Source organism: Excalfactoria chinensis, chromosome 7 (assembly GCF_039878825.1).
Source record: "Excalfactoria chinensis isolate bCotChi1 chromosome 7, bCotChi1.hap2, whole genome shotgun sequence".
Classification (NCBI taxonomy): Eukaryota; Metazoa; Chordata; class Aves; order Galliformes; family Phasianidae; genus Excalfactoria; species Excalfactoria chinensis.
In genome coordinates, this window is record NC_092831.1 from 20,092,037 (window position 1) to 20,116,872 (window position 24,836).

Consider the following 24,836-nt stretch of genomic DNA (forward strand, 5'->3'; position numbering starts at 1 on the left):
CTGCTATGAAATCCTTCCAGTCCCTGGTATACCAGCTGATTTGCTACAAGGTTTTCTAGTTATTTGTTTTTATGTCTTTTATTATTGCGTTATTGGCTGTTCATAATCACTCTCAGCCCTCCTAACTTGCATGCTCTGACATTTTATTGTTCTAGTTCATATTCTCTTTTTTTATTTTTATTTTTTGGAAGGCACCTGTTTGGCTTGAACAATATCTTGCTATTTAACCTTTTTATTGTCTTCCCATACTTTCCTGCCCCCCCCCCCCCATGCTCCCCTCCTTTGCACACCTCTTTTTTTGTGTGTGTGTTTCCATGATTAAAGTTTTTTAAATAGCTTCCATGCTGAGCCTAAATATTTTAATTTCCTTACTTTTGAATTTAAAGACTTTTTAATAGCTACAAGACTTAACCATGACGTTTCTTTTCCTTGCTGCCCTGTGATGGGATGAGCTATTTCCAAGGACGCCAGGTCCCCCAGCCCACCTCAGCCATTTCACGCAGGTCCATGAACGTGGTAGATAGCAAACTGCCCCGTGCAGGAAACAAAAGGGAATCTTCTGCACTACCACAGTGGAAGATGAAAACATCTTCTAAGCTCCAGGAGCAGCTGTAGGATTTGAAGTAGCTGAAGGAGACTGGGTTTTGTGTCAGGTTCCTCCATGTCTGCATGGTGCCAAAAGATGGGTGAGAAGTTGCAGGACTGTGTGATGTACCTAGAAGCAGGGTGAAGTCTTTCTTACCAAAACCTTTATTCCTTTTTAAGAGCAGCAGTCTGACTGTTGATTAGAAGCTGGAAGGTCTTCTGATATGATACTGTGTGAAAAACTACAAGCTGGCAGAGGCAGCTTCATGCTTGTCTTCAGGGATCCTGCTGCTAATTACCTGCGATATGCCCAGACCATACTGCTCTTTTATTGGGGCACAGTGAGCCAGTTGTGAGGACAGCTCTGACTAATAAAAGCATAAGGGCTCTCGGTAGATTTGCAGGCAGTCTAATTGGGTTCAGAAGACCTTAAAACAACTGCAAATGGCAACCTGTGCTGGCTTTTTGTTTTTATTTCCCTTCTCTATCAGTGTTGTCTAATTTTTGTTGCTACTGTATTGAAAGTGATTACCATCCAGGGAAAAGCTGGGTGTGCATTTTAAATCTCCTTTCATATTAGCGTTACAGTTGAAGCTGTTTCTTGAGTGTTTGTTTGTTTTTCTTTGGATCAAGATTATGTGCTCATTCAGCTGAGATTAACTCTCTCTAAACCAAAACTACACTGGGTACTGGGCAGTTTGCACCAATTTAATAAATTCTTGAAACCTGATTTCACAGAGTTAATTGATACCATGGAAACATGTCATGCTAGCATGCTACCAGATTTGTTGCCACCCCGTGTGACCATGGGCAGCTGTCTCTGGCTCCAGGTTGTCCTGGCAAAAGGGCTACTGGGAGCAAGAGGTGCAAGTTTTCCTTATCCAGTTTCCCATCTCCCTTCACGTGTACATCATTTGTGGGAACAAAAAATAGTAGAGGCTGTACCCCTATCACATAGCTAGCAGGACGAAGGCTTGTGCACTGATATTTGAGGTAAACAGAGAAACCTGCCTTATTGCTTAGGAGTAGAAGTTTCTGTTTTGTCATCAGACTTGGTGACTCCATTTGTCCTCAGTTCAGGAAAGGGATGAAAGTGGTGGCACCTGAGGAGTAGCATAACTAGTGTCAGTAGCAAATATTTTAGGGGAAAAGCTGTGGATGGTTTTTGTAGTTATCTTGGATTAGCTTTCCTCATACCCCAGGAAGGTAGATAGGTAATAAACTAGGGATTACTGATGTCTGTTGAGCTTTTGGCATGCTGCAGGCTTTGGTTGGTCTTCACAGGCATCTGAAGAGTCAGCAGACTATGAAAAGCCTCTCTGGAACATGTACATCCAGGTGGAAAAAATTTTAGGCCGTTCCTTTGCTTTTTGCTGCTGTTTGGCACACTACTGATGTTTAGTGAACAGTAAGAACTGGCACATTGAGGCAGACGACGCGAGTGTAACATGCTGGAAGAGGAGTGCTGGCTTCTACCTGAAACACTGAATGGCTTTCCATGGAAAGGAGAAGCCAATCTTTAATGTCAGTGGCATAACTCAGGGAAATTAGGAAACCTGTAAACTTGGGAGAGAGGTTGTAAAATCAAAATGAGTAAAAATTCTTTAAGACGGGCTTTAAGGCAGTCAAGTCTTTCCTATTGACTACTGAATGAAGAGACTAAAACTCCGAGCTTTGCAGAACTGAGTAAGTTCTGGCATTCCAGTTTGGCTTTGTTTTGGTGTTTTTTTTCTGCGTTGTTACCTTGACACTGGAAGTTTCAGCTGCAGAGAAATTTTTATAACCAAGTTCCAAAACCCTGGAACAAATGATTTTATTGAATGTGGTTAGGCCTTGAAGCAGAGCTGTGCCAGCAGGGGCTACACTAATGCAGGACGGCATAATGAGTGTTGCTCTCTATTCCTACCCAAAGGAAATCCAGGTTGTAGAGAAAGAGGTTTCACCAAGTGAAGTTCCCCATGACCAGTATGACTGTGTTACAAGGGTCCCTTGGCCTAGACAAATTATAGTTATTTGTCTTGATTGCTTATCAGTGCAGCAGAACTACGTCCGGTCAGGACTGGTAAAGAGTTTAGGTTACTCCCTAGTGGTGAGTTTATTTAAACAAAACACTGTGTATTTATTACCAGAGCTTCCAGGCTTTGATGTAATACCAGGCAGCACTCAGTTGGAGTTACACTGGGAGCACACAAAACAGCTTTAGTGGTTTCAGGTCCCCACATGCTGCCCCTGCTGCTCCTCCACTGCTGTCTCTCCAGAGGTGCCTCTGGGTCAGAGTTGAACTGAAAAGTCATTTCACAGGAGCACTTTAGTGTACCTCAGTCCCACAGGCAGCAGACATGGTAGCAGACTTGCCAGGCTTTAAGAACAGCTTGAGGATGGTGTGCCATAGCAAGGTTGCAGCTGGCTGCAGTCATAGCCTGTATGCTTTTCTTCACCAACACTGCTGCACGTTCAATGAAAACAAGCACTGTCTTCCAGATTTCTCCCCATAAAGGCACAAAAATGGGGCCAAACTCTTCCTTTGGTCATGCTGAAGTAAATCAGAAATAATTCCGCTGACAGCCGTGAAGGTTGCAGTGAAGTTACACCAGCAGAAGGTGGGCTGCTGCGTCTGCATGCTTGTGTAACGGTGAAACTGCTTGCCAAGCTGGAACGCTCGTTTACTGAAGCACATGGATAGCATTATTGTTGCTTGTGACTTTGTTTGAGTAGAATTCAGTGGTTAAACACCTGAAATCTCAGTAGACGAAAGAGAGCACTATAAAGTTTTATGGCTGCAGAGTAGGAGATTGCAACATGTAGGTTCCATTAAAAGAAAATCAGAAACTATGTTATATTACATACTTTAGGGGTTCTGTCACTGAGTTGATTAGTATGCCTTAGTTATTAGCTGTTACTAGGAGCTTTCTACGGAGAAATGGAATTAGAAATAACTGTTGCTGTATTTTTATTCACAGTCATGTTGAATTTGTCTTGGTCTCACAGATGGACTGAGAACCAGTTCAAAAGCTGTTTTATATGTTTAAGTATTTGCCTATTCTTTCCTTGCAGGGAAAAGAAATGCAATCTATGGAGACAAAAAACAATGTTTTGTAACAGCTGGGCCTCAGATGCACAGACGGGGCAGAAAGGGCAGAGGGCTGTCAGCCACATTTGTACTCATGCAGCTGTAATTCTGGTGACAAGGATGCTTATTTTCCCAGCATTTGTACCCTTGTGCCTAACTCTTTCCAGCATCCCTTGACCTTCTCATATCCCTCCTGCCTGAGCAATGAGAGCTGCTTTGACCTCTGGAAAAAGGCAAGGGATTCAGTGAAAAGCATTTATAAAGGACTCTGCTTTTGTCCCACATCCACCAAAACCTACAGGTAGACAAAATGTTGCTTATTTCTGAAGCATATTTAGTGCATGGTGTTCTTCCATCCAGTCCTGTACAACAAGAGGAGAAGAGATCTAGCTTCTACTTGAACCAAGTGCTGCTCGGTAAAGTTCACTGACAATGGTATTTAAAGGCAAAAAGAGCTTGTGTTTAAGCACAGGCATGGGAGATGACAATTTAAGAATTAAGCCAAGCTTTTGTCAGTGCAGCAGACCCCAGTGAGCATGACTGCTCTGCTGACTGCAGTCAGCAAGTCCTGATGTTCCTCCAGTCTCTCTTACAGCAGGCAGACAAAGCTAATGGGCCAGTTGTGGTGTGTTGTCCCAGCTACCACAGCGCTGTGCTTGCAAGTCCTTCCTTTTGACCTGATCATCAGATACCTTGATTAGAACATAAAACACTGGTAATGTGCATGGCTTTCACGTTTGTAGCTGGGCTTGGTGTCCCCAAGGGAGATACAGGGGTGTTGGGGAATCAGAAGGTAATTTTATTTAACCTGATTGAAAAGTATAGCATTGAGGATGCCTTTTCCTTTTTCCTTTTTCTTTTATTTTTCTTTTTTTTTTCCCTTTGTCATGTTTTTGCAATTGGAGAAATCCAAAGAAAAGAAATTGCTTTTGGCACATGAAATACATGATGCTGTATTTTATGTCAGGAGGAGTACATTTTATTGTGCGCCAAACCGATTTATAAATGTGATCTCTGTAACTCACAGTTTTAATTACAAGGTGAAAAACTGAATTAGTTCATTAATGCTGTGAAAGGGAGCGGTGACCTACCTGCCAAGTGGCAAGGTGGAAATAATTAATCTGGTCAATTAAAAAGAAACTGATAAATTAAAATGCAAAGCCTTCCATGTGGTGAATTAAATTAGGGAGCCATGATTTCCAGAACGTGTGGTTATTGTCAGATGGGATCCTCTTTCTCCTGCGTGCCTCAGCTCTGAGCTTGGCAGTTTCTGCTAGCAAGTTGTCTGTTGTTCAGGACTGCCATGCGTACTGAGACATCCCCGCATGATTTGCAAAAGAGAGGACGATCCAGCTCTTCATGAAATGCAGCTGATGAAATGTGTGTGCCTTGCTTTTCTCATCATATTACAAACCCACTCCTTCCCCTTGCTTGGCTTTGCTTGCTTTCCCACAGTTAAATGTCACTTGCTTTCCTTGGGCTGTGAACTGCTCATACACCGTGCTGAATTGCTGGGGTCATCTCCATCTATTTATGACCTTAAAAATCTGATCCACACAGAAACTACCGAGCTGCTGGAGCCGAACCCTAAAGTATACAGCGTATGTGCTCCACAGAACTGGAAATAGTAAAACAGTTTCTTTTCTATAAATACCAGTAACTCCTCTTGACATTTACAAGTGCGTAGTATTTTCTTTAAACACTGCACGATCTCAGAAGTGCTTAACAGATCAGTGAACTGTGCATCTGCTCAGCAAGGCAACGGCAAAGCCATTATGTGCCCTGCACCATCCCTCACAAAAGCTCAGGACATTTACATTAGCTCCTGTCCATCTCAAGGCCATAAATCGAAATAAGAAATACGGGCTACTTGCTGAATGGTTGACCAGTGCTCCGGTGCAGCCTGCAGGAGAATATGAATGTTAGTGTTTACTTTAACTGGGGCATATATCATACCAATCCAAGGTCTTCTTTGTTAGGGTGAGAAATCTGATCAGAAATACTTACTGTATGTCCTGTTGCTAGGGAAAAAAATCACTTGGAAATGCAAAAGCTAAACAGAGGACAGTCTGAATGTTTTCTGTCTGAGGTGTGAGAATTGGCAAGCACTAAAAATACAGAGAGAGTGAAGTCAGGCATTCCCATGATGTGCGAGAAATGAGCGGTGTGCGGTGCACCTCAGGAGGCGTGGGCTGCAGTGTGAGGGGGGCAGGACTGAGATGGGAGAAACAGCTGTGGCCAGAAATCATATTCTTGGCAGCTCAGCAGCTCCGCTTCTCCTGCTTCCAAACGACAAATCACCGCTGGGATTCCCCTTGCCCCAGTTCCCGCTGTAAAATCAGCAGGCAGCCCCTGCAACGTGGCTTCATCTCCTGAATACTCACATGTGTCGATGGATCTCCTTGCTAACTTCTCAGGACAGTGTGATGCAGAGGTGAAACACACTCTGTGCAGCCATGTTTCCTGCCCCAAGCAGCAAATCCATGCCAGGTTCCAGCTGAGCATTTTCTCTCTGGGAGGACATGTAAGCAGCTCTTGTTGGGGGATGCAGTAATCAGAGCAGTTTCAAAGGGAGTGGCACAGGAAAGAAATGGGTGGGGGAAAACAAAATTTATTTACTGTAAATGAGCACAGAATATGTATAACCTGTCCCATGGTAAGAAACTTGTAAAACGCTGTTAAAACCATCAGGTTTCCCAACACCTCTCTGTCAACCTCTGCTGTAACACCCTCATAAAATCTGAGAGTCATTTCTGTGTGATGACAGCTATCCCAATTTAGGAGATAACCCCTCCAAAAGCAGCTAGAATGTTGCTGAGGCCAGATTCATTTGGGAGCCACTCCTGACATAGCAAGCTATGCAGTATTGCCAGTCAGGGGAAATCCCAGTACTCCAGCAGCTGCCAGGAGCAGCTGCAATCAGTTTCAGATCTTGTCCTTTTGGCAAGCCTTGCTCTCCCCTCATCCCAGATTACCAAGGGATCCTGTTCTCAAGACCCCAGGCAGAAGGTGAACCCTCGCTGCTGGGAGGTGAGGGTTTCTGCCCTCTGACACTAGGATTCACTGGCCTGCCCTCACCCCAGCTGGGCTGAGGCTTGGAGTAGTAGTGTGCCCCTTTGCATGTATGCACATTCAGGTGGTGTCTCAGCACGTCGTGTCCCAAGGCACAGATTTCCAAAGATATTTGGAAGCCTCTTGCTGAAATGGAGAGGATGAGGTGCCTGCATGCCATCAACCCCTCAGCCCACAGGCTGCCTTGCATCCCCTGCAGTTGCCTCAGTGCTGCCCTTATGCCTGTGAGTGAGCCGATGGGCCACAGTGTGTTTTATGTCCCTATTAGCGCCTCTCCAATGCCAGAGTGAGAATACACGATGTCTGGGTTTCCCTGCAGTCAAACTTAATATCCTGATAAATGGGGAATTGTTCTGAATAGCTGCAGTGTGGGCGGTGGGGGTTCAGCAGCAACACTTTCAGCATGGCAGTGGGTGAGGCAGCATCTGACTCAGAGATGTTCCCTTTGTGTCTGTGTGTTTGGCTGGCTTGGTTTATCAGAGTAAGGTAAACATACTTTGTGTAATTCTGATATGGTGTGGCTTAGAATAGTGGGAGGTTGTGATGGGAACTCAAGACGTGTAAATATGGGTGATTCTATAGTTTAAAAAAAAATGAAAAAGGATGGTGAAAATGGATTGAATTTCATGAAAAGGGTACTCAGCCCTCTGAGTGTGATGCAAAAATACAAGAAATAGATGAAAGAAATAATCTGGAGTACATGAAATGTATGCTGGTTCTTAGCTGTTATAAATATTCATTGTTTCAGGGGAGTCAGGCTGTACAACCTCAGCCAGGGTGTTGGCTGTGTGTCACTGACATATTTCTCTCTGCATGGAGAAGAAAGGAGCTGGCTGCAGCAGTCCTTTGTTTGCAGAGCTGAAGCCAGAGAGGCACCTGGCTCAGAGTGGGGAGGCTGAGTGCCTGCAGCAGTACCACGAGGCCATCTCTGACAGCTATGTAAGCACATACTGAGCAGCAGGTCACTAACATGCAGCCATATAAGTGTGTAGTGACCCATGTGTGAGCATGGGCATACTTTGCAGGAACAAGGAGTCCTTGGGGGAAGCACTGCCAGGCTCACCACTCTGCTAGGGGTAAAAGTGCAGCTGGCTGAAATTGCGCACAGATCCTCACCAGACACAGATGTGGGTGTTGTCCATGCTATGGCAGCACCCAGGAAGGCTCCTCCAACACTGGCTCATGTTGCAGGGGCTCAAAGGTGGAAGGAGAAATTATGAAAATCTCAGTGAATCCGTCTTTGTTCAGCATCAGAAAACCAATGTCAGCTTCTCAAGAAATGGGAAGTGTGGTTGGCTGCCAAACGCAAAGAGCTTGGGAGTTCATGGGAATAATTATAACAGTGAAATATTTTCCTGACATGACCTTGGGCCATGTATTAAATGAGAAGAAGTAAGCTGAGCACTAGAAAAGCAAACTGAGCCACAGTAACTTGTATCTGCAGAGGATCCACCCTTACAGAGCTGGCTCCTCAGGGCCAGATTCTGCCAACGCTTCACCACTGTAAATCAGTGCGTTCTGCTGAATTGCATGGAGGGCCTGACGTGGGTAACAACAAATGTAATTTAGAGGCTGCTTAGGAGCACTACCTGGTGCAAAGGAGACGTCATCACTACAGATGTGGTCTGTGGGGGTAATCTGGCATGACACAGATCTGACCTGAGTCTTATCACTGCTAAACAGTAGATTTCCTCTGTCTGATACTTCTGGATATTTCTAATGTATTTATCACTGAGCTGGTCATGCTTCTTTGCTTCCTGCATCTGACCCCTCCTTAAGACCAGATGAAGAAGTGGTTATTTTTACAGGAATTAGGTCAACTTATTTTTTTTATCAGATAAAGGGATAATATATCAGATGGGAAAAGGATTTAAGGAAGGGAAATAAAACATTACAGCCCATTTTTTTGTTTATTTTTCTGCTGTAGCTACATGGCAGAAATATTAAGCAAATATTGTCATATTGATTGCCTTCCTCATCATCCTGAGCACAAAGCTGATCTCTTAGGTTAAAACTCAAAATGCAAGCAGCAGTTGTTTAGCGTTTTTGTCCAAATTTATGTCTGTTTGGCAAACAGAAATTAGAGAAATAAATTACTCCAGACTTGGTACAGTCTTAAATTATGGGAGGTTAATACAAATCCTTGGTGTTTTCAAATGCAAAAATAGGAGGTATCTATTTAATGCGTCTCCTTGGGGAAATATTACCTGCTTTCTAACATGAGAACACACCAGAGCTGAGGCAGAGACCTGCTGTTCCTCCATCATGGAATAACATGTTCCTTTGAAATCTCATCAGCTACCAAATCAATGAGTAGGGTTTCAGATTTCATAGAGGAATTTTACTGTTGGTTTTTTTTTAGGTCCAAATGATACAAATGCTATAAATTCTATCTTAGACTCTGCAGTGAAAGGTTTAAAAGATTATGTGAGTAAATCATTCATCCCTTCTGAATATCCTGCTGATAAAAGGGATCCCCTGATGTGATATGTGCTGTCAGGTCTGAATTTGAAGCAGAGAATTTCTCTCAAGTTCCCTTTAGGGAATCTGCACGTTTTACACGGAATATTAGGATCACCTCTCCAGGCACAGGGAGGGAGCCAGAATGAGACCCTAAAGCCGTAGAGAAATTATCAGAAAGAGATAAACTGGTTTCCTTTTTTATTAAATTCTTCTATAACCAGCTTTATAACCTAGCGAGTCACAAAGATTTCACAGCACATTACACACGCTCACTCGCGGGCATGTCACTACATCAGGGAGGCGTCGCGGAGTTTCTTCTCCGGAGAGAGCACAAAGGCTGAGGGCAGGGCTCTGTACCTCCATTCCCAGGGACTCCAACCGCTCTATAACAGCTTTGTATTTTCTCTCTTTGCTATTAACTCTTACTGGAATTTCAAGTTATGATTTGATTCTTGGGTAGGAGCAGGCCAAGTGCAGCATAAAAGAAGCTGCCATGATATGCCGGGAAAGGCTGCTGCCTGTCTGTCTGCACTTTCACATGGATATGCATGTTCATCAGAGCTGCTGGGGAGGTGTTCTCATGTCTGCAAACAAATGCTCCCAGTCGTAGGAGCAGCACAAGCCCCCTGAATATAGGGAGGGCAGCTCAAGGGATGCCTGTGCTCTGAGAACCTGTCCCTCAGACCTGATAGGAAAGCAGCCCTTTGGCCACACGTGGGAGCTGCGGTGATAAATCCCACTGACACTGCAGGAAAATCGGATACGCCATGTCGGGGATCCTGCATTTCTGTTTGTGTGCTGGTAGGGCAGCCATGAATCAGCGAGTGTGGGCACAAAGAGCCCTGCGAGGCACCCGATAAATGTGCTTCAGAAAAAACTGAGCTGCATTACTTTTAATTTGGAAGACGACTGTGGGACAGTCCAACCCAATGGGATCTGAGTGTTAGCCAGCTCCTTTGCCCTCTCCCACGGGAAAGAGGGCTATAAAATAAACCTGGCTCATAAAATATTGTTAGTCAACCTGTTCCTCATGTTCTTCGCTTGTGACACAGGATGGCAAAGGTCCTAAAGGCAGAGCTGGAGAGGGAGAGGGAAGGTGAGCAGCAAAAAAAATGGATGAAATTCAGAGAAGGGGTTGATTGTGTGCAATAGAGAATGAAAACACCCTGGAGAAGCCCAGCCCACTCAAAACCAGTGCATAAATTCACTCCTGAAAGTTTAAACATTCACAGTGCCAGGCGACAATTCCCATGTGTTGAAGGAGAAATCTGGAGTGCATGTTCTGATGGCAGCCAGATCCCAGACCATTGGGATGCAGTGGGACCTCTGCAGGCCTGCACCCCCCATTTTGCAACAGCCACGTTTTCCCAACATGGAGCAGTCACACCATGAAAAATGTGGGGTGTGAGATTTCCTAAGCTGTGCTTTAAGTGGATGGAAATTAGCCTTTTCTTTTTCCTTTTTTTCACTGAGCTTGACCAGGGTTCTAACATTTCAGCACCAGGCACACACTGCTCCAGGATGGCCTGGAATAGCAGTCTGTGAGAATGGGCATTTTCTCAGGTGTCAATTTAAAGCTCGCTGAAGTCAAACGGAACTTGTCATTGGCTTCACTGGGTTTTGGTTTGGGTTATGAGATCACTCAACTGAATTCAAAGAGCCCCAAAATAGAAACGTTCTGGACTGAAGCTGTTGGATTTGGCAAGGTCTGCTTGAAGATGGGGCACTGTTGCTTAAGTTCAGGCATGGTGTAGGAAAGTGTTGCTGATTGAGGTTCTTTGTGAAATGAGTCCAAATGTCTCAATTTCTATGCTTAATGGAAAAGTGTCAGCCAAGAAAAGGAGTTATTTCAGTGAGAATAAATCCCCAAAGTTTGTCAGGACCCAGTGCCTCTTTCACTTGATTTAGACCTGTTTCTCTGGGAGCCTCAGCTATGTCACGCTGCCCAAACAAGGGGCAGAGGACTGAAAACAGCTGTTTGTTGAAGCAGCTCAATCTCAGTATTTTTCTGCAGTAGAATGCATGCACACTTGGCACTCCTTCCGTTACCGGTTAGCAACAGCTTGCCCAAAGCAGGGAGAATTTCAGCCCTTCCTGCAAACCCCATAGCAGCTGGGCATACCCTCAGAGATTGACCAGGCTGTGGCACCTTTGCTGCGCTGCAAAGGTGTGCATTGTCCAAAAGGTACCTGCTCCTTACTGTATTGAGACAGAAGGATTTAGCAGAGGCCTTTAGAGAAGGTTTTATCTGCTGAAAGGCCAAAAGGAGATGAAGGAAGTGAAGCATGGGGGGAGAAGATAGATCAGCCTGGATCTGCAAACCATCAGTTAAGACTGAACTCTGCTGCCTTTGCTGGAGGCCACAGCTTCGAACTCAGGGGCCTAGGGTAGGATGCTGTAAGATACCGTGGAACAGGATACCCAAATCACCTTTTATTTTTGTGTGTAATCTGTAAAATGTAATAATAGTATTCCTCTCCCTGTCCACCTACTAATAGGGCTTGCTTACCCTGCAGAAATACCTGTATCTCTCCTGAAGTCATGCTCTTTCACAACTATACATTAAGAAGAAGTTTTTGTTTCATCTTCTATGTCTTACCATAAACTCTGCTATCCCTTTGTTCCCAATGTTTTTTCTCTGACTGCAGAGCTGACCAGAAATGGCCCCAGTACCCACTGTCTCTGCTCAGCTCAGCTCCAGGAGCTCCTTCTGGGTGGTGGCTTTTTTTTTGCAGTCTCTTAAATGGAATTAATGATTTTTGGTTAGGGATGGAAGATGAACTGTGCTAGCACAGGGTGTTAATTTAGGCAGGCATTACTATATTTCTAAGGAGCATAAACCATTATTTGGTGTCCTCCCTTCCTTACAAATAAAACTGTATATGCCTTCATTTAAAAATGTATTTTCTGTGTAAGTCATATAGGGAAACATTAAATGCAGTATAAAGATAGCAGTAAAACTGGTCGTAATGTTTATAAGTTTTTCATGACCGTGTGCTTTGTACTTAGAGGTGCCAGAACCACACGCTTTGCACAGCAAGCAGCGAGGCGCTGTGGAAGCATGAGGCTGAGCATCTCTCCTGGGCGTGGAGGGGCTGGGTGCCTGCTGTTGAGGAGCTGGCTTTGTGCTTGGGGTGGAAATGCTGCAGGTTAGAGGAGGAGATCCGGCACAAGCATTACATGAGGTCCCAACGTGGCAGCAGAGTAGGAATTGTGTCCCAGATCTGTTCTTGTCATGTCTCAGTTCTGCCTCTTCCCTCTCATTTTGGCACGGGAGACCTCCTGGCGTTTGGACTCACCACATTCAGCATCACTGAACTTGCTATGAAGTCGTGGGTTAGATCCAGGGATGACCAGCGGAAATATTGCTACCGACATTTCTCTCAGGGTTTTCCGGCGTTTGTGTTGGTCTGACAGAGCATATTCCGGAGATGCGGAGTGCCCTCTAGCTACACTTTCTGGAACAGCCGCATCCTGCACAACTGCAGAGCTCCATTTCCTTGCTTGTGTGTGTGTACTGTTTTTTTCCCCGCAAGTAGGGAAAGCCATTCATTATTATTCATTGCTGCATTTGTTTCTGTGTTGTAGCTGAGCATATTGCTTTTGTGGTCCCCAGAGTGCGTTTCACAAGCCCTGTCATCACTAGGTGTCTGTTAGAGCCACTTGCCTGAACTGCATCCCCTTCCAGGGGAGGATGTTGCTTTGTAGACTGCATTGCTGCAGGTGCTGGGGGTGCTGGTCCCCAACAATTGGGTGGAACAGGAAAGGCAAACACAGTGCAGGAAAAGCAGCTCCCTGTTGTCCCAACGGCTGAGGGTCCTGTGCCTGCAGCTGATGGGAGTAGGATGGGAGTGTGCCAGAGCTGGCTATGGATTCGTGTCTAACTTGCTTTCCATTCTGTCTGAATGTTCAGTGTTTGCACTGATATCAATCTGCAATGTGCTGGGTTTTGTTGTTGTGGTGTTTTTTGTTGTTTTTTCTTTTGTTTTTGTTTTGCTTTTGTTTTTTTTTTCTAAATGCCCTTCTAATGACTTCTAATGAATACATGCAATGAATATTAGACAAAGCTCTGGTGTTCTCTCAGCCATGGCCCACAGCTTGCACTTCATACTCTGTTACGTGGTGTGACTCTTGAGGACTTCTTTTTAAAGGTCACGCTGTTTGTGCTGTGTGATATAAAATACAGTTCCACTGTAAATTAAAAACATACTTTACAGCTTGCTGCTGTGCTTTGTGAAGGTGAACAAGATTTGAAATCACAGGTCTCCTCGGTTGTGGAAAATATTTAATATCATCCTGATAGGGCCTGGATGGCTTTATGGACTGGTAATAAGCTACAGAGGCCATTTCAGGGCACCTTGCTACATACTGCTGCCTGCTTTCTCGTCTGACCCCAGCAGAATGTTTTCCATTGTTGACACTGAAGACAACTGCGCTAGAATTGATTTTACTTTGTTATGGGAATTTTGCAGTGAACTGTAACACTGGCCAACCCACAGCCATCCCTGTTAGCTACAGAGGACATGCTCAGCCATGCTGAGTTTCTCTCTCAGGATGAAGGAGAGTTGATTTGTTATGTTTAAATGGTTCACAGGTGTGCTCAATCATTTACACCCTGGAAGAATTAAGTGTTCAATTACTTGCCAGGAGGGCAACTTTCAAGGATGTTGTCCTTTTATTCTAGGTAAACCATGGTATGGAAAATGGATTCAGAGATCTGCAATCTGATTCTGAAATTCACCCATGACAACTCTTCATGGAGCTGGGATCAAAGGTAAGCAAATGCGTTAAAGTCACGGATATTTGATTGTCATTTAAAAAAACAAAAGTGAAAGGTGTTTTGATAGGAACGTGTTTGCTCAGTTTGTGTAGAACGTGTAATGTGTGTGAAATAGGTATCGGAAGACTGGGTAAAATAAAATGTCTGAGAATAGGATGTGGTGGAGATAATAAGGAATAAATAGGATTTCAGAGAAGTATTAGAAAAGCAGGAATAGTAAGTAATACTAAGAGGAAACTGAGGAGTAGATTTCATTCATCTGAGGTTGGAAGAGATATGTTTCACATGAAATTGAAATGATGTGCTTTTTGAAAAATATGGAAAATAGTAGAGTCTTCTTTCAGATGCTGGTGTACTTTAAGAGTGATGTTTGGATCACAGGCACAGTCTAGGCTTCAAATGGAGGATTGCTTATTGAGTAAGCACGTGCTACCAAGTAGATCTGCAGGGCAACAGCTGCTGCTTGGGAGGCCCTGGCATGGGTCTGAGGAGTTACAGTAGAGGAGGGGGAGACAGGGGAGGCTAAGAGACTTACCCTCTGTTCTACTTTGGGAAATATAGGTGTGCTCTTAGAGTGCTCTCCAGCAGTCGTCTTGTGCAGCTTTTGTGGGAGAAAGACAAGGCTCAATTTTCTATAAAACTCAGCTTTCTGCTCCTACCGTATCCTCCAAATATATTCTTAGTTCCTGTATTACATATTCAGCTTGCACAAATACTCATTACAGAATTAGGAAAAAATAATTCTTGCAGGATTTTATATATGTTTTAAATTACAAAGCCATTTTTTTAATATTTGATTATACTATCAACATAATTTGCAACATGTTAAAAATATCTTGGAAAAAGCAAGAGAGAAACTTTTCACCCAGGCACAAACTAGAGAACTAAAACAACTCTGTTTCTTCAGTATCTGTGCTGGAAGAGATAGATTGTAAATTATTTTCATCTGCCAACTAATATAAACTTGGTCAAACTTTCACAGGAGTAGAATTTTCACCTATAAAATATTCTGTAGTGAAGTTCTTGATCAGCACATCTTAAGGTATATTTGACATGACTGAGAATGCCTCCAATTATTTTGTACATGTTCAATTTGAGCATATATTTAATGTTACACTGGATATTGTTAAAATACAGGATACAAATCTTTAAATGTAAGCAATCAAGATAAATATACCAGGGTGAGCATCATCTCACAAGCCTAAGTTCTTTTTTTATTGCATAGGAACATTGTTCATGCAGTCCATCCCACAATTTGATACATCAGTGCCCTCAAATGCCTGGCTTCATATGTAACTGTATTTTTCCCACTGTGCATCCTGTTCTCCTCGAGGGGCTGCTCAATGACAGCTGGGATGTTTCTTCCATACAGTTCACATTGCTTCAGAAATTGGACACATTCTTGAATGACGCTGTCACGCAGCATGATCATGTGCTTGGACATGTTCTCTAGCAAGGACAGGAAACATCTTTTGGCATAATACCACGTATCAGTGCTTAGTTTCTTGTTATATGGCTCCAGGCTTTTAATGACCCTTGAAATACCAAAGTCATAGTTTCCTTTCACACAGTAAAGGGTACCAATGACTAGATTGACAATACAAAGATGGTAGATATTTTTATCAGGATCATCATAGGACAGTTGCTCTTCACCCTTCTCAATCTTCCTCATCAGTTCCTCTGCATCTTCGTTCTGGCTTGTCAGGATGTAGGAAACACAGAGATTAGCTAACACAATGGCACTAACATTAAGGATGTTATCATAGTGCTTTTTGACTATTGGCTCATAGAAGGTAATAGCCTCTTTGTACTTGTTTTCTTGCATGAAAAGCACGTGAGCCACGTTGAGCTTCCATACCTCGTGTTCATTACAAAACTCCACTGATTTGCGGAAAATCTTTTCTACCATTGTGTAGTTCTTCATGTCCCAATAAATCTTAGCTTGGACCATCAAGACAGGTATATATTTATCCAGAGTCTCATCATACTCGTTAACAGCCTTTTTTACAGCTTCATCATCCCAGTTTTGCCTAGATTCCTGTATTTGCTTTGTGAGTTTCCTTAGCTGTTCAGTCAGCAGACCTGCTGCATCATCTAGCTTGTGGAAAGCCTCCTCAGGGGCAGTCTGACAAGTAATAACGGCATCCAAGAAGTTGTACAAGTAAGGTGTGAGCAGTTTGTAGGTTAGATGGGCATTCTCTGCCAGCACGTCAGCTGCCAAATCATAGTACTGATGCTTGCAGTAGAGGAGCAGCAAGTTTCCAAAGGTTTCTGGTGGGCAGGGGTTCTGCAGCAAAAGAAATTGCAGTTTCTCAAACCCCTCGGTGGGCTGGGTGTCCATGTTTATTAGTGCTTGGTTGTGTAGTGTGACCGGGTCCAGCTCTTCCTCAGCCCTTGGCGGCATATCGGTGAGTGCCTCCTGAGCCGCCTTCAGGTTGTGCAGCTGGTACTCGATGGCAGCCTTCAGGTTGAAGGCCTCCACCAGGGCAGTGCGGTGCAGGAGCAGGGTGTTGCCCACGCTGCGCACGTCAATGCCTTCGGTGGTCATGCCCACGCTGAGCTCAGGGTGCTGGTGGATGCCACGCTCGATGATATCGGAGATGTGCTTGAGGGCAGAAGCGTACTGCTTGGCGGCGTAGCAGCAGAGCGCCATGTTGTAGGACAGCTCCGGGCAGTAGCCCAGCACCTGCATGGCGCCCGCAAACTTCCCGCTGGCCTCCTCGTGTCGCCCCTGCCGGTACAGCAGGCAGCCCAGGTTGATCTCGGCGTCGGCCCGCTCTGAGGGCTCCTCGGCCGCCCCGGGGCCGCCGTCTGCGGCCAGCGCCTCCTCCACCAGGCTCTTGGCCGCCGCCAGGTCGCCCTGCGCGTAGTGGACGGCGGCCTGGAGGCGCAGGGCCCGGCCCTGGTAGGCGGGCTGGTCCAGCAGAGGGCTGGCGGCTCGCAGCGCCTCGGCGTACAGCCCGGCCTTGTAGAGGGCCTGCGCCAGGTACAGGCGGTACGCGTCGAGCTCGGGGTGCAGGGCCACCAGCTGCTCGTAGCACTCGGCCGCCGCGACGAAGTCCTGCAGCTGGTAGTAGCAGTAGCCCAGCAGCGAGAGGCCGCCCCTCGAGCGGCTGCTTCTCTGCAGCTCGCGGCTCAGCAGCGCCGCCGCCTCCCCGCAGCGCCCGGCACGGATGAGCCCGTACACCGCGGCCGTGTACTGTCCGTCGGGCACCGGCGCGACCTTCATGGCCGCCGCCGCGGTAACGGCCGCACCACACCGGAAGCGGGCGTTGGGCGAAGCCGCGCGGCGCCTCTCGCTGCCGTGGAGACGGCCCCCCGCGCCGGAAGTACTCCCGACGCTGTCTGCTCACCGCGCCGGAAGTGTGCTGTCGGCTAGGCGCGGGGTGCGCTGGGAGTTGTTGTGCGGCGCGCCCAGGCGGAAGCGGGGCGTTTCGCGAGGGCTGCGGAGCTCCCCGCGTGGCTCCTGGGCCGGTACCTCCTGCGGGGGCAGCTCGGAGGCCGGGCCGCCCTTCCGCCCAGTGCCCGCAGGCCGTGAATTGCCACGAGACTCTAATTGAGACAGAGCTAAAGCCTCTCCTGCTGGGATGGGCTTTCTGTACGCCCAAGCACAGCTCACGCTTCCGTTTCATGCTTCCCTTCACTTGAATTCAGCTGCTAAACAAACGTGTGCCATCTCTGGCCTCTCTGCTTTGAGGCGCAGATCTGATCACTGACTTGGAGCAGTTGCCTCCAGTCACCGCTAATCACCATCAGCTGTCACTTTGGGGAAAACAGTTGCTTCTGCTCACCCTGCCCAGCTCTCTGGAAAGGACAAAGCACCGGGGCAGCAATGGGCAGCAGCAGCGTGCTAACCGCCCTCACTGGCCTGTCTGTGCTCCCTGTACTCTGGCAGCGTGGAGTGGAAGAGATGGTTAGGACAGGGCTGCACCAGGTGTCATGTAGGCACTGCTAAATCCAGCTGTGTCCACCCCTCAGGCACACAGGCAACATGGAATGGGGCAAAGTGGATCTGAGCAGGACTTGCTGTTGTGGGATTGTTGTGCCTGGATGCTGCTGTTTTTGCTGGTGAGGGGGCTGCAGGCTGCAGCTGTGCTCTGTGCAGCACCAGGTGCATATGAGTGCTGGATGCTCGCGGCTGCATGCTCTTGTGTCCCTTCTGCCTTCCCAGCATTTCTTCTTCCTTTTCTCTCATTGTTTATCACAGTGCTTTCAAGCCTCTGTTGTGTGCTAATTACTAGTCACAGTGCTAAGTAAGTGCTCAGTGCCAGAACAAGATGGGTTTGCCATGGCTGCGTCCTTGTTTTTCTAGCAGCCGTGAAGCAAATGAGACCTTATGCCAGATAAAGAAATTGCATTATCTATATTTGCCTGCTATTTACTGTTTTCCCCTTTGTGCTTTTACCTCCCAAGCAGTAAACTAAAATGTTTAATAATAATTCCACATCAGCTAGATCTCTTGTCCTTAAAATACTGCCTAGACCCGAATATTGTCCTCAGTTCAGTATTTCCTGAAGCTGCAAAGAACAATAAGTAAAACTAAATAAATTTACTGATATATATATTTTTTCCAAATCCCTTTTTTGTAAATCTTGAGTAATAGCCTAATGTAGTTTTAAGCAGTTGTGCTGTAGGAGAAAGCCCTAAGTTAAAAATGTAACTTTGGAGCACAGGATGGGAAGTATTTTATTGATGTGCTGTACTGTGTGAATATGAACATTAAGAACCCAAGTTTGTGAGAGGTGATGGAAGGAAAGATGTTTGTATCTTAATAGAATATGACAGCTCTTATATTGCTTTATAAGAGTGGATCAGATCTTACTTTTCTGAAACTGCTTATTCCAACAGTAATTTTTCCTTGGAAGTAAGTATACATGGTGTTTCTACTGAATAACGCTACATTCAGTGTCACTGACTTGTACTAACATATATAATTGCTATGCAAATAAATAGTTCTGTTGCAGTCTTTGGCCAGATCTGGTTTCTGGTCATCCCCTAATAATGCCAAGAGCAGCAGGTGAAGTTAGCTTTCTTCCCAGGAATCACTGCTGCAAGGTCGTGTTTCAAAAGTTATATTTGAGCTGCTCTATGTGTTTTCATTGCTCTTCTATTTGTGTGATTCAGGATTCAATCCGTACAGCTCTGATTCATCCTGACAAATCAGTTTCAATGAAACAACAACAACAAAGTCAAAATCACAGAAAACATATATTTTTAGAGAGACCAATAAAACTAAGTTGTTAATTTCAAAAACATGCTTGAAAAAGCTGAATCGGTATTGTTTGATCTACTAAAGCAAAACAATGAGGGTAATAATCTCAAAATGCAAAAAGGAAAAGGAGGCAAAGATATTTATTGTGCATTTTCAAAAGCATGTAGGATGCAGTTGTGTTAGAAAATACACATACTGTTTGTGTGCATGTGTCTGTTGATGCCCATACATGAAGGTTCAAAGCTTACAGTGATGCTCTCCACACAACTGTAAGATGCAGTGTTCAATATGCTTATTAATTGGTAATTAAATACAAGGTATTCCAAGAAAGAAAAGGTAACATCCAATACACAGTATAGATTCCAATAGTGTCACATTCAGGTAATGAAAATTGCTCATTTCACCTGCTGTTTACCTCACAGTTCTGTTTTCTTGGAAACCATTTGCACGACTTTACTATTGAAACCATCCGTTTCTTTGACAAAGTCAATTTAAAAAAAAAACAACAAAAAAACAGTCTTACATTTTCTTTCCCAGAGCATTCTACGCATCAGAAGTGTCTACTAATGTTTTATATGGCCTTCAAATAAACCTGTCTAAAAATTGCACTCAATGCACAAACTGTCTATAACTCAAACTACATATTTTCCCTTCATACAATCAAACATTTGGCCTGTAGACTGAAACACTCCCATTTTTCTACTAGGATCAATTAGTCTAAATATTAAAAATTATCTTAGGCACTGCTGGTTGCAGTTTTCAAAAGCAGTTTGTAAATACTGGTATTGGCTTTGTTGCTGGTAACTACAGGCACATTACGAAGTAGCAGTGCGCCATAAGGATTAGCAAGGACACCAGTCCCAAAAATGCAGCTGCGGTACCAAGGACACCATCTGAATGAATACCTGAGCTAAAAAGAAACGCACTCATCTATGCTCTAGTTATTTTCAGCAGGGTACTAAACATACTAATGACCTTCTCAGCAAGATCCCTGGTCTGGCAAAGGAGAGCAAGCTGGCTAAGACAGAGCTGCATGGGGAGTTATATGCCTGATTGCTACGTTAGGCATCCAGATTCAACTGTCATGTGCTACTGTTGCTTAAACTTGTGTGTGATACTAAACTGCGTCCTGCCAGAAGCAGCTGTCTAGGTCTTGATCAAATTAGGAAGTTTTATTTTGCTTGTAGGTTCCAGGCTGGGAGAGAAGCCTGAACAGTGATTCAGTTTTAGGGCAAATTGCCTGATTTTACTGCCAGTACCTCTTCGTTGTCTCATTCTCAGGAGGCAGGAAATCCTTCTTCTGTCTGATCCATAGTAGAGTCTCCAGTTCAAGTTCTCTGAGCCTTGAGCAGTACTCTGTTTCCTGTTGGGTCACAGAGTTGTACTGCAAGGCTCTGCTTTAACCCAGGAGGATGCACACTGGTGCCCCTCCTGAGCTCTTCCGCCAATGCCTTTCTGCCTTGTGCAGCTCCCCAGGCATGAAGCAGGAACCACACACCTGAATGTCCCATCTCCTCGATAAGCATGTGTAAAGGGCTTTAGCAGGAGGGCTGAGACAGGCTACTCTTGTGCCTCCCCTTGGGGTGCAAGGTGTACCTGTTGTTTGATGCCTGCTGTCAACCGAACAGGATCTGAATGCCAGGTGTCTTCCTGGTGGCACTAGGGAATGCTATGGCATTTAGATCTTTTCTTCTTTGGTGAAGGAGGGTTGAGTTTTTTGGTAAGCGGTCTCACAGGTGGGAATCCTGAATGGAAATGCTGCCTGGCCTGAATTATTTTTAGTTCATAGAACTGCATTACAACTAAACTGGCTCAGAGCACCTTTGAGGAGAACGTAGCTCCTGTGGATGTGCTAACTCCATTTTAGCAGTGCAGTTGTAAATTCTTGAGTCCCCATTCCAGGCAAAATTTCCACTGACAGTAAGGGTGGAGAAGCGAAGACTCCTCTGTCACTGAGCCACTGAGTGTGGTGGGCATCTGCAGGAGAAGGCCAAGCAGCAATCTACCAGCGCTGGCCTGAGTAACAGTGGGATCTCTGTCCTCCTTGCCTTTGTCCTCGCCCTGCTGGCCCTGTGCTTTGTATGCAACCACGGAGCCTATCTGATTTCATGCGTCTTGATCTTGTGCATTGCGTAGGGAAAGGAGTAAAAGAAAAGGAATTCAGACTACATAGCCCACAGTCATCCACAGTCATCTCACCTGTGTTGTGTGTCTCTGAGGACAGTGTCAAAACTGACCGAATAATTGGAAAAATGTTTTGGTGTCAGAGATAATGACAAGCAGATACAATGTCTGTCTATAAAGCCTGTGAACACTCATTAAGAACTGTTTTCCATCCTTTTAATACGAGAAACTTGGAATATGATTCTTCTTGCTTCCATGAAGCATTTTCTTTTTCTCTCAAAAATGTGAATCTTTTGCTGCATCCTGTGTTTAAAAACAAAAAAAAGCTTTTGTAAAATAATAATATTGAAGTGTATAACTTTCAGACACCAAGTTGTGCTCTGTGATATGCTGCTGTGACCCCCTGATTTCAGCAGGGCTGCCTCATTTTGCCTGAGAACAATTTGATAAAGATCTAACTGTGCTCTCTCATTTTCTTCCTTGTGATGGAGGAACAGAACCATAACATTAGTCAGCACTTTCTGGATTTTGACCCACAATAGCCAAGCTACCGAAAGACAGGAGAAATAGATGGAGGCAATTACAAACAGTCACTTGATTGATGGTTGACATTGTTAGAGCTTCAGCTGGATGTCAGGTGGTGCGGTGCTGAATTCCCATCACTGCCGTGCGAGTTGCCATGGGCAACAGCGCACTGAAGCCAATAAAAAGGAGAGGAAACGAAGGGAAACTCAACCTTGGGGGAAGCTTCAGGGTATGCGCTGTAAATTATGTTACACGTAGAAATATGCAATATCAAAATTCAGGGAAGCTCTGTGTTTCAGCCAGCAGTACTATGTCAGTTTTCTGGTATCTGTTTCCCCCATAAAGTATGCATTACAAGTTGTATGTGTCTTGCTGCTTACTATCCTACATCTATCTTTATTCAGGGAAGAAAAAAATGGTAAAATAATAGCAGAAACATTTCCATTTCATGTGTATTTTCACTGCTGTGCCTTCTGTATTTCTGCTACTACACTGCGTCATTTGATGGAGAAAGTGATGTGGTTTGGTTGTGTGGTAACGGTTGGTTTGTAATGGTACTGAAATTTCCACCCATGACCCTGTACACGATTGGTAGCACAGAGGACTTTGTTTTAGTTTTGGTCTGTGTTTTTACTTAAGGAAGCGCTCAGCAGATCTGTTGTTTCCGTCTGATTGTTAGACAGGTATCAGCTCTTCAAAGGTGTTAAAGACTCCTTTTCACTGGGAAGCTCTTTTTGGTATTTGGTTGGTCGGGCTAGGTTCTGGTTTCTGTGAAGCTGGTGCCAGTTCAAGGTAATTCCATGGAGCAAACGGACATAATTGCAGGTGTAAAATTTAGCCAAATTCAGCTATAATTTCAGTTGCCAGACAAGCCTATATTTACTATGGCATTTTCAATGAGTACAAAGGCTTTTCTTCTCCCGTGAATGGGAACTCTTAAGCACTGCAACATGACTCCTCTTGGGTCCCACCACACAGCAGAGAAAGCACCCTCAATTCACACACCACAGCTTTGCTACACTAGAGACTAATGGAAGGAGACCAACTTTCACATAATACCAGTGCCGTCACACAGAGCTGAACACATCTGGTTTTGTGACCTATTGGTTTTGATTAAACTTTAAAGAACCCCTCCACCACAGATGTTTATGTGTGAGCCTAGCACTATGTTAGCTGTAATAACATCATCTTAAGGTGTACCGAGAGTACTGCAAGAGAAGTGAGAGGCAATCAGTTCAGGATGATAATATTCTTTCTCTTTACCATTTTAAAATATTTATTTTCACTGCAAATAATACTAGAGAGGTTCATCCGTGGTCCAGTTTTCAATTTAATACAAACCTGAAGCATAAGGCAGCAGATTTCCTTTTTATTTTTATTCTGTATTCATTGAAGCCCATTGCTTTTTCCCTTAGGGTACACTGTAATTTAGAAAAACAAAACCAAAACAAAACGTGCTAAAGGAGTATTAAAAAAACACACAAAACCCCTCTAAAATGAGCGTGCAGTATTTTGCTTTAATGCAAGCTTCCCCTTGCTGAGAAATTTACTGCATTGTTAATATGAATTTCTCAGGGAAGCAGGGACAGATTGGTATTTTTAAAGATAATAAAGTTTGTTTTTAAATGTAGCAAAGGTAGGCAATTCTAAAGGCCCTGATCAATCACTAAGAAGCGTTGTTGTAAAAAAATACTTCTTTAGAATACAAAGCAGGCTTCTCAGAACATCCAGGCATAAAAGAGGAGGGAAGAGAGGAACATCACAAAAGCAGGCATAATTGATTCATAACATGTACCGAAGAGATGCAAAACAACAATGTAATTACATACTATTCTGTTTTCCTGCAGCTCCTTGCATGTGAATTGACCAGCTTGCATCCCAGTTTTGCTCTGTATTATTAATTTTATTAAGTTGTAAGTTCTTATATTTCAGTCTGTTGTCAGTTCTACAGATTTTTACGGCAGCAGTTGAAATGTAGCAGAGCTGAATGAATGCTTGTTGTGCTAAGTCCTTTTTGTCGCTTTGGAAACCAGTGCAATCTCACTGCAGGCCTTCCCTTCAGATCCACTATGCCTGCCAGTAATAGCAAACCAGGCTGCCATCAAGATACTATCCAACCGATTAAACATATCTGTGAAAGTGTTTCTTTAAAAATAAATAAATAAATAAATAAATAAAAAATGGTGTGCCAAAGCTTTTGAAATCCTTTCAGGCAGCTCTTATCATAGACACTGACATCTGCAGGCTTAATTTATGTCTTTGAGAGACATAGTAAAGGTAGAGGGAAAGGACGAGGATGCTGCCTGAGAAGGAAGTCTTTGTTGGTGCAACTCCTCCCATTTACCTCTATTTACTGCCACAGAGTCCAGCATAGGCTTCAGTTTCACGTTCAGCTTCACAAGACACTGGAGAAAAATAGAAAGCAATAGAGAGGAAAAAATATTGTTAGTATTTCCAGTCTGCTGATGGACGGTCTAGGGAGTAATATGATAAAAGGAGCCTGATCCGCACTGTGCCCCCACCCTCCTCACATCCATCTGTAAAGTCTTTGTAGGTAAAGTTTTTCATTTCATTTGGGATTTCTTTATCTCATACTCATCTGACCTGAGGCTTTAAGTAATCCACCAAAAATGTCCAAAAAACCACCAAAAACCAAAAACAAACAAACAAAAACATAAGGTGGAGAAATTGCTGTTCAACGACATTGGCTTTCTTGTAGGCCTTACAGGTAGTCCTTCTGAAGCATCCCCGGTGTCTGGGGCTTCCTGCTTGCTGCCTATGAACTAGTCAGAAGGCAAGGTTTTTTGGTTTTTCTGCAGGCTTAACAACAACTAGTTTAAATGGCCCCCAGAGCCCAGACACCACTGAGAACTGAATGTTTTATAGCTAGCCTGCAAAGCATGGATTTTGGCTAGCTACTGAAGTAAGTCTTGCTAAATTTTTAATTGAGCTATTATATGATAATTAAGGGTTAATGGTCTGATTTTAAGATGTGCTGAAAAAGT

At 44.4% G+C, this 24,836-nt stretch overlaps 2 protein-coding genes across 2 annotated transcripts in view; both read right to left on the reverse strand.

The window, feature by feature from the left end:
• Positions 1-14,714: 14,714 nt before the first annotated feature.
• Positions 14,715-17,300, reverse strand: IFT70B (intraflagellar transport 70B). The gene has a single exon (XM_072341944.1). It carries the CDS (start codon positions 17,197-17,199, stop codon positions 15,205-15,207), a length of 1,995 nt encoding a protein of 664 aa, XP_072198045.1. The 5' UTR covers positions 17,200-17,300; the 3' UTR covers positions 14,715-15,204.
• A 5,792-nt stretch (positions 17,301-23,092) lies between these two features.
• The window catches only part of PDE11A (phosphodiesterase 11A), a 119,003-nt gene continuing 117,259 nt past the window's right edge, over positions 23,093-24,836 (reverse strand). Inside the window, exon 20 of the mRNA XM_072341865.1 lies at positions 23,093-24,236. Within this exon, the coding sequence (XP_072197966.1) occupies positions 24,078-24,236 (159 nt within the window). The 3' untranslated portion in view covers positions 23,093-24,077. The remainder of the gene's footprint in view (positions 24,237-24,836) is intronic.

Bases quoted from the DNA above. Each gene is read 5' to 3' on its own strand.
- IFT70B (XM_072341944.1), bottom strand. From the start codon at position 17,199: ATGAAGGTCGCGCCGGTGCCCGACGGACAGTACACGGCCGCGGTGTAC.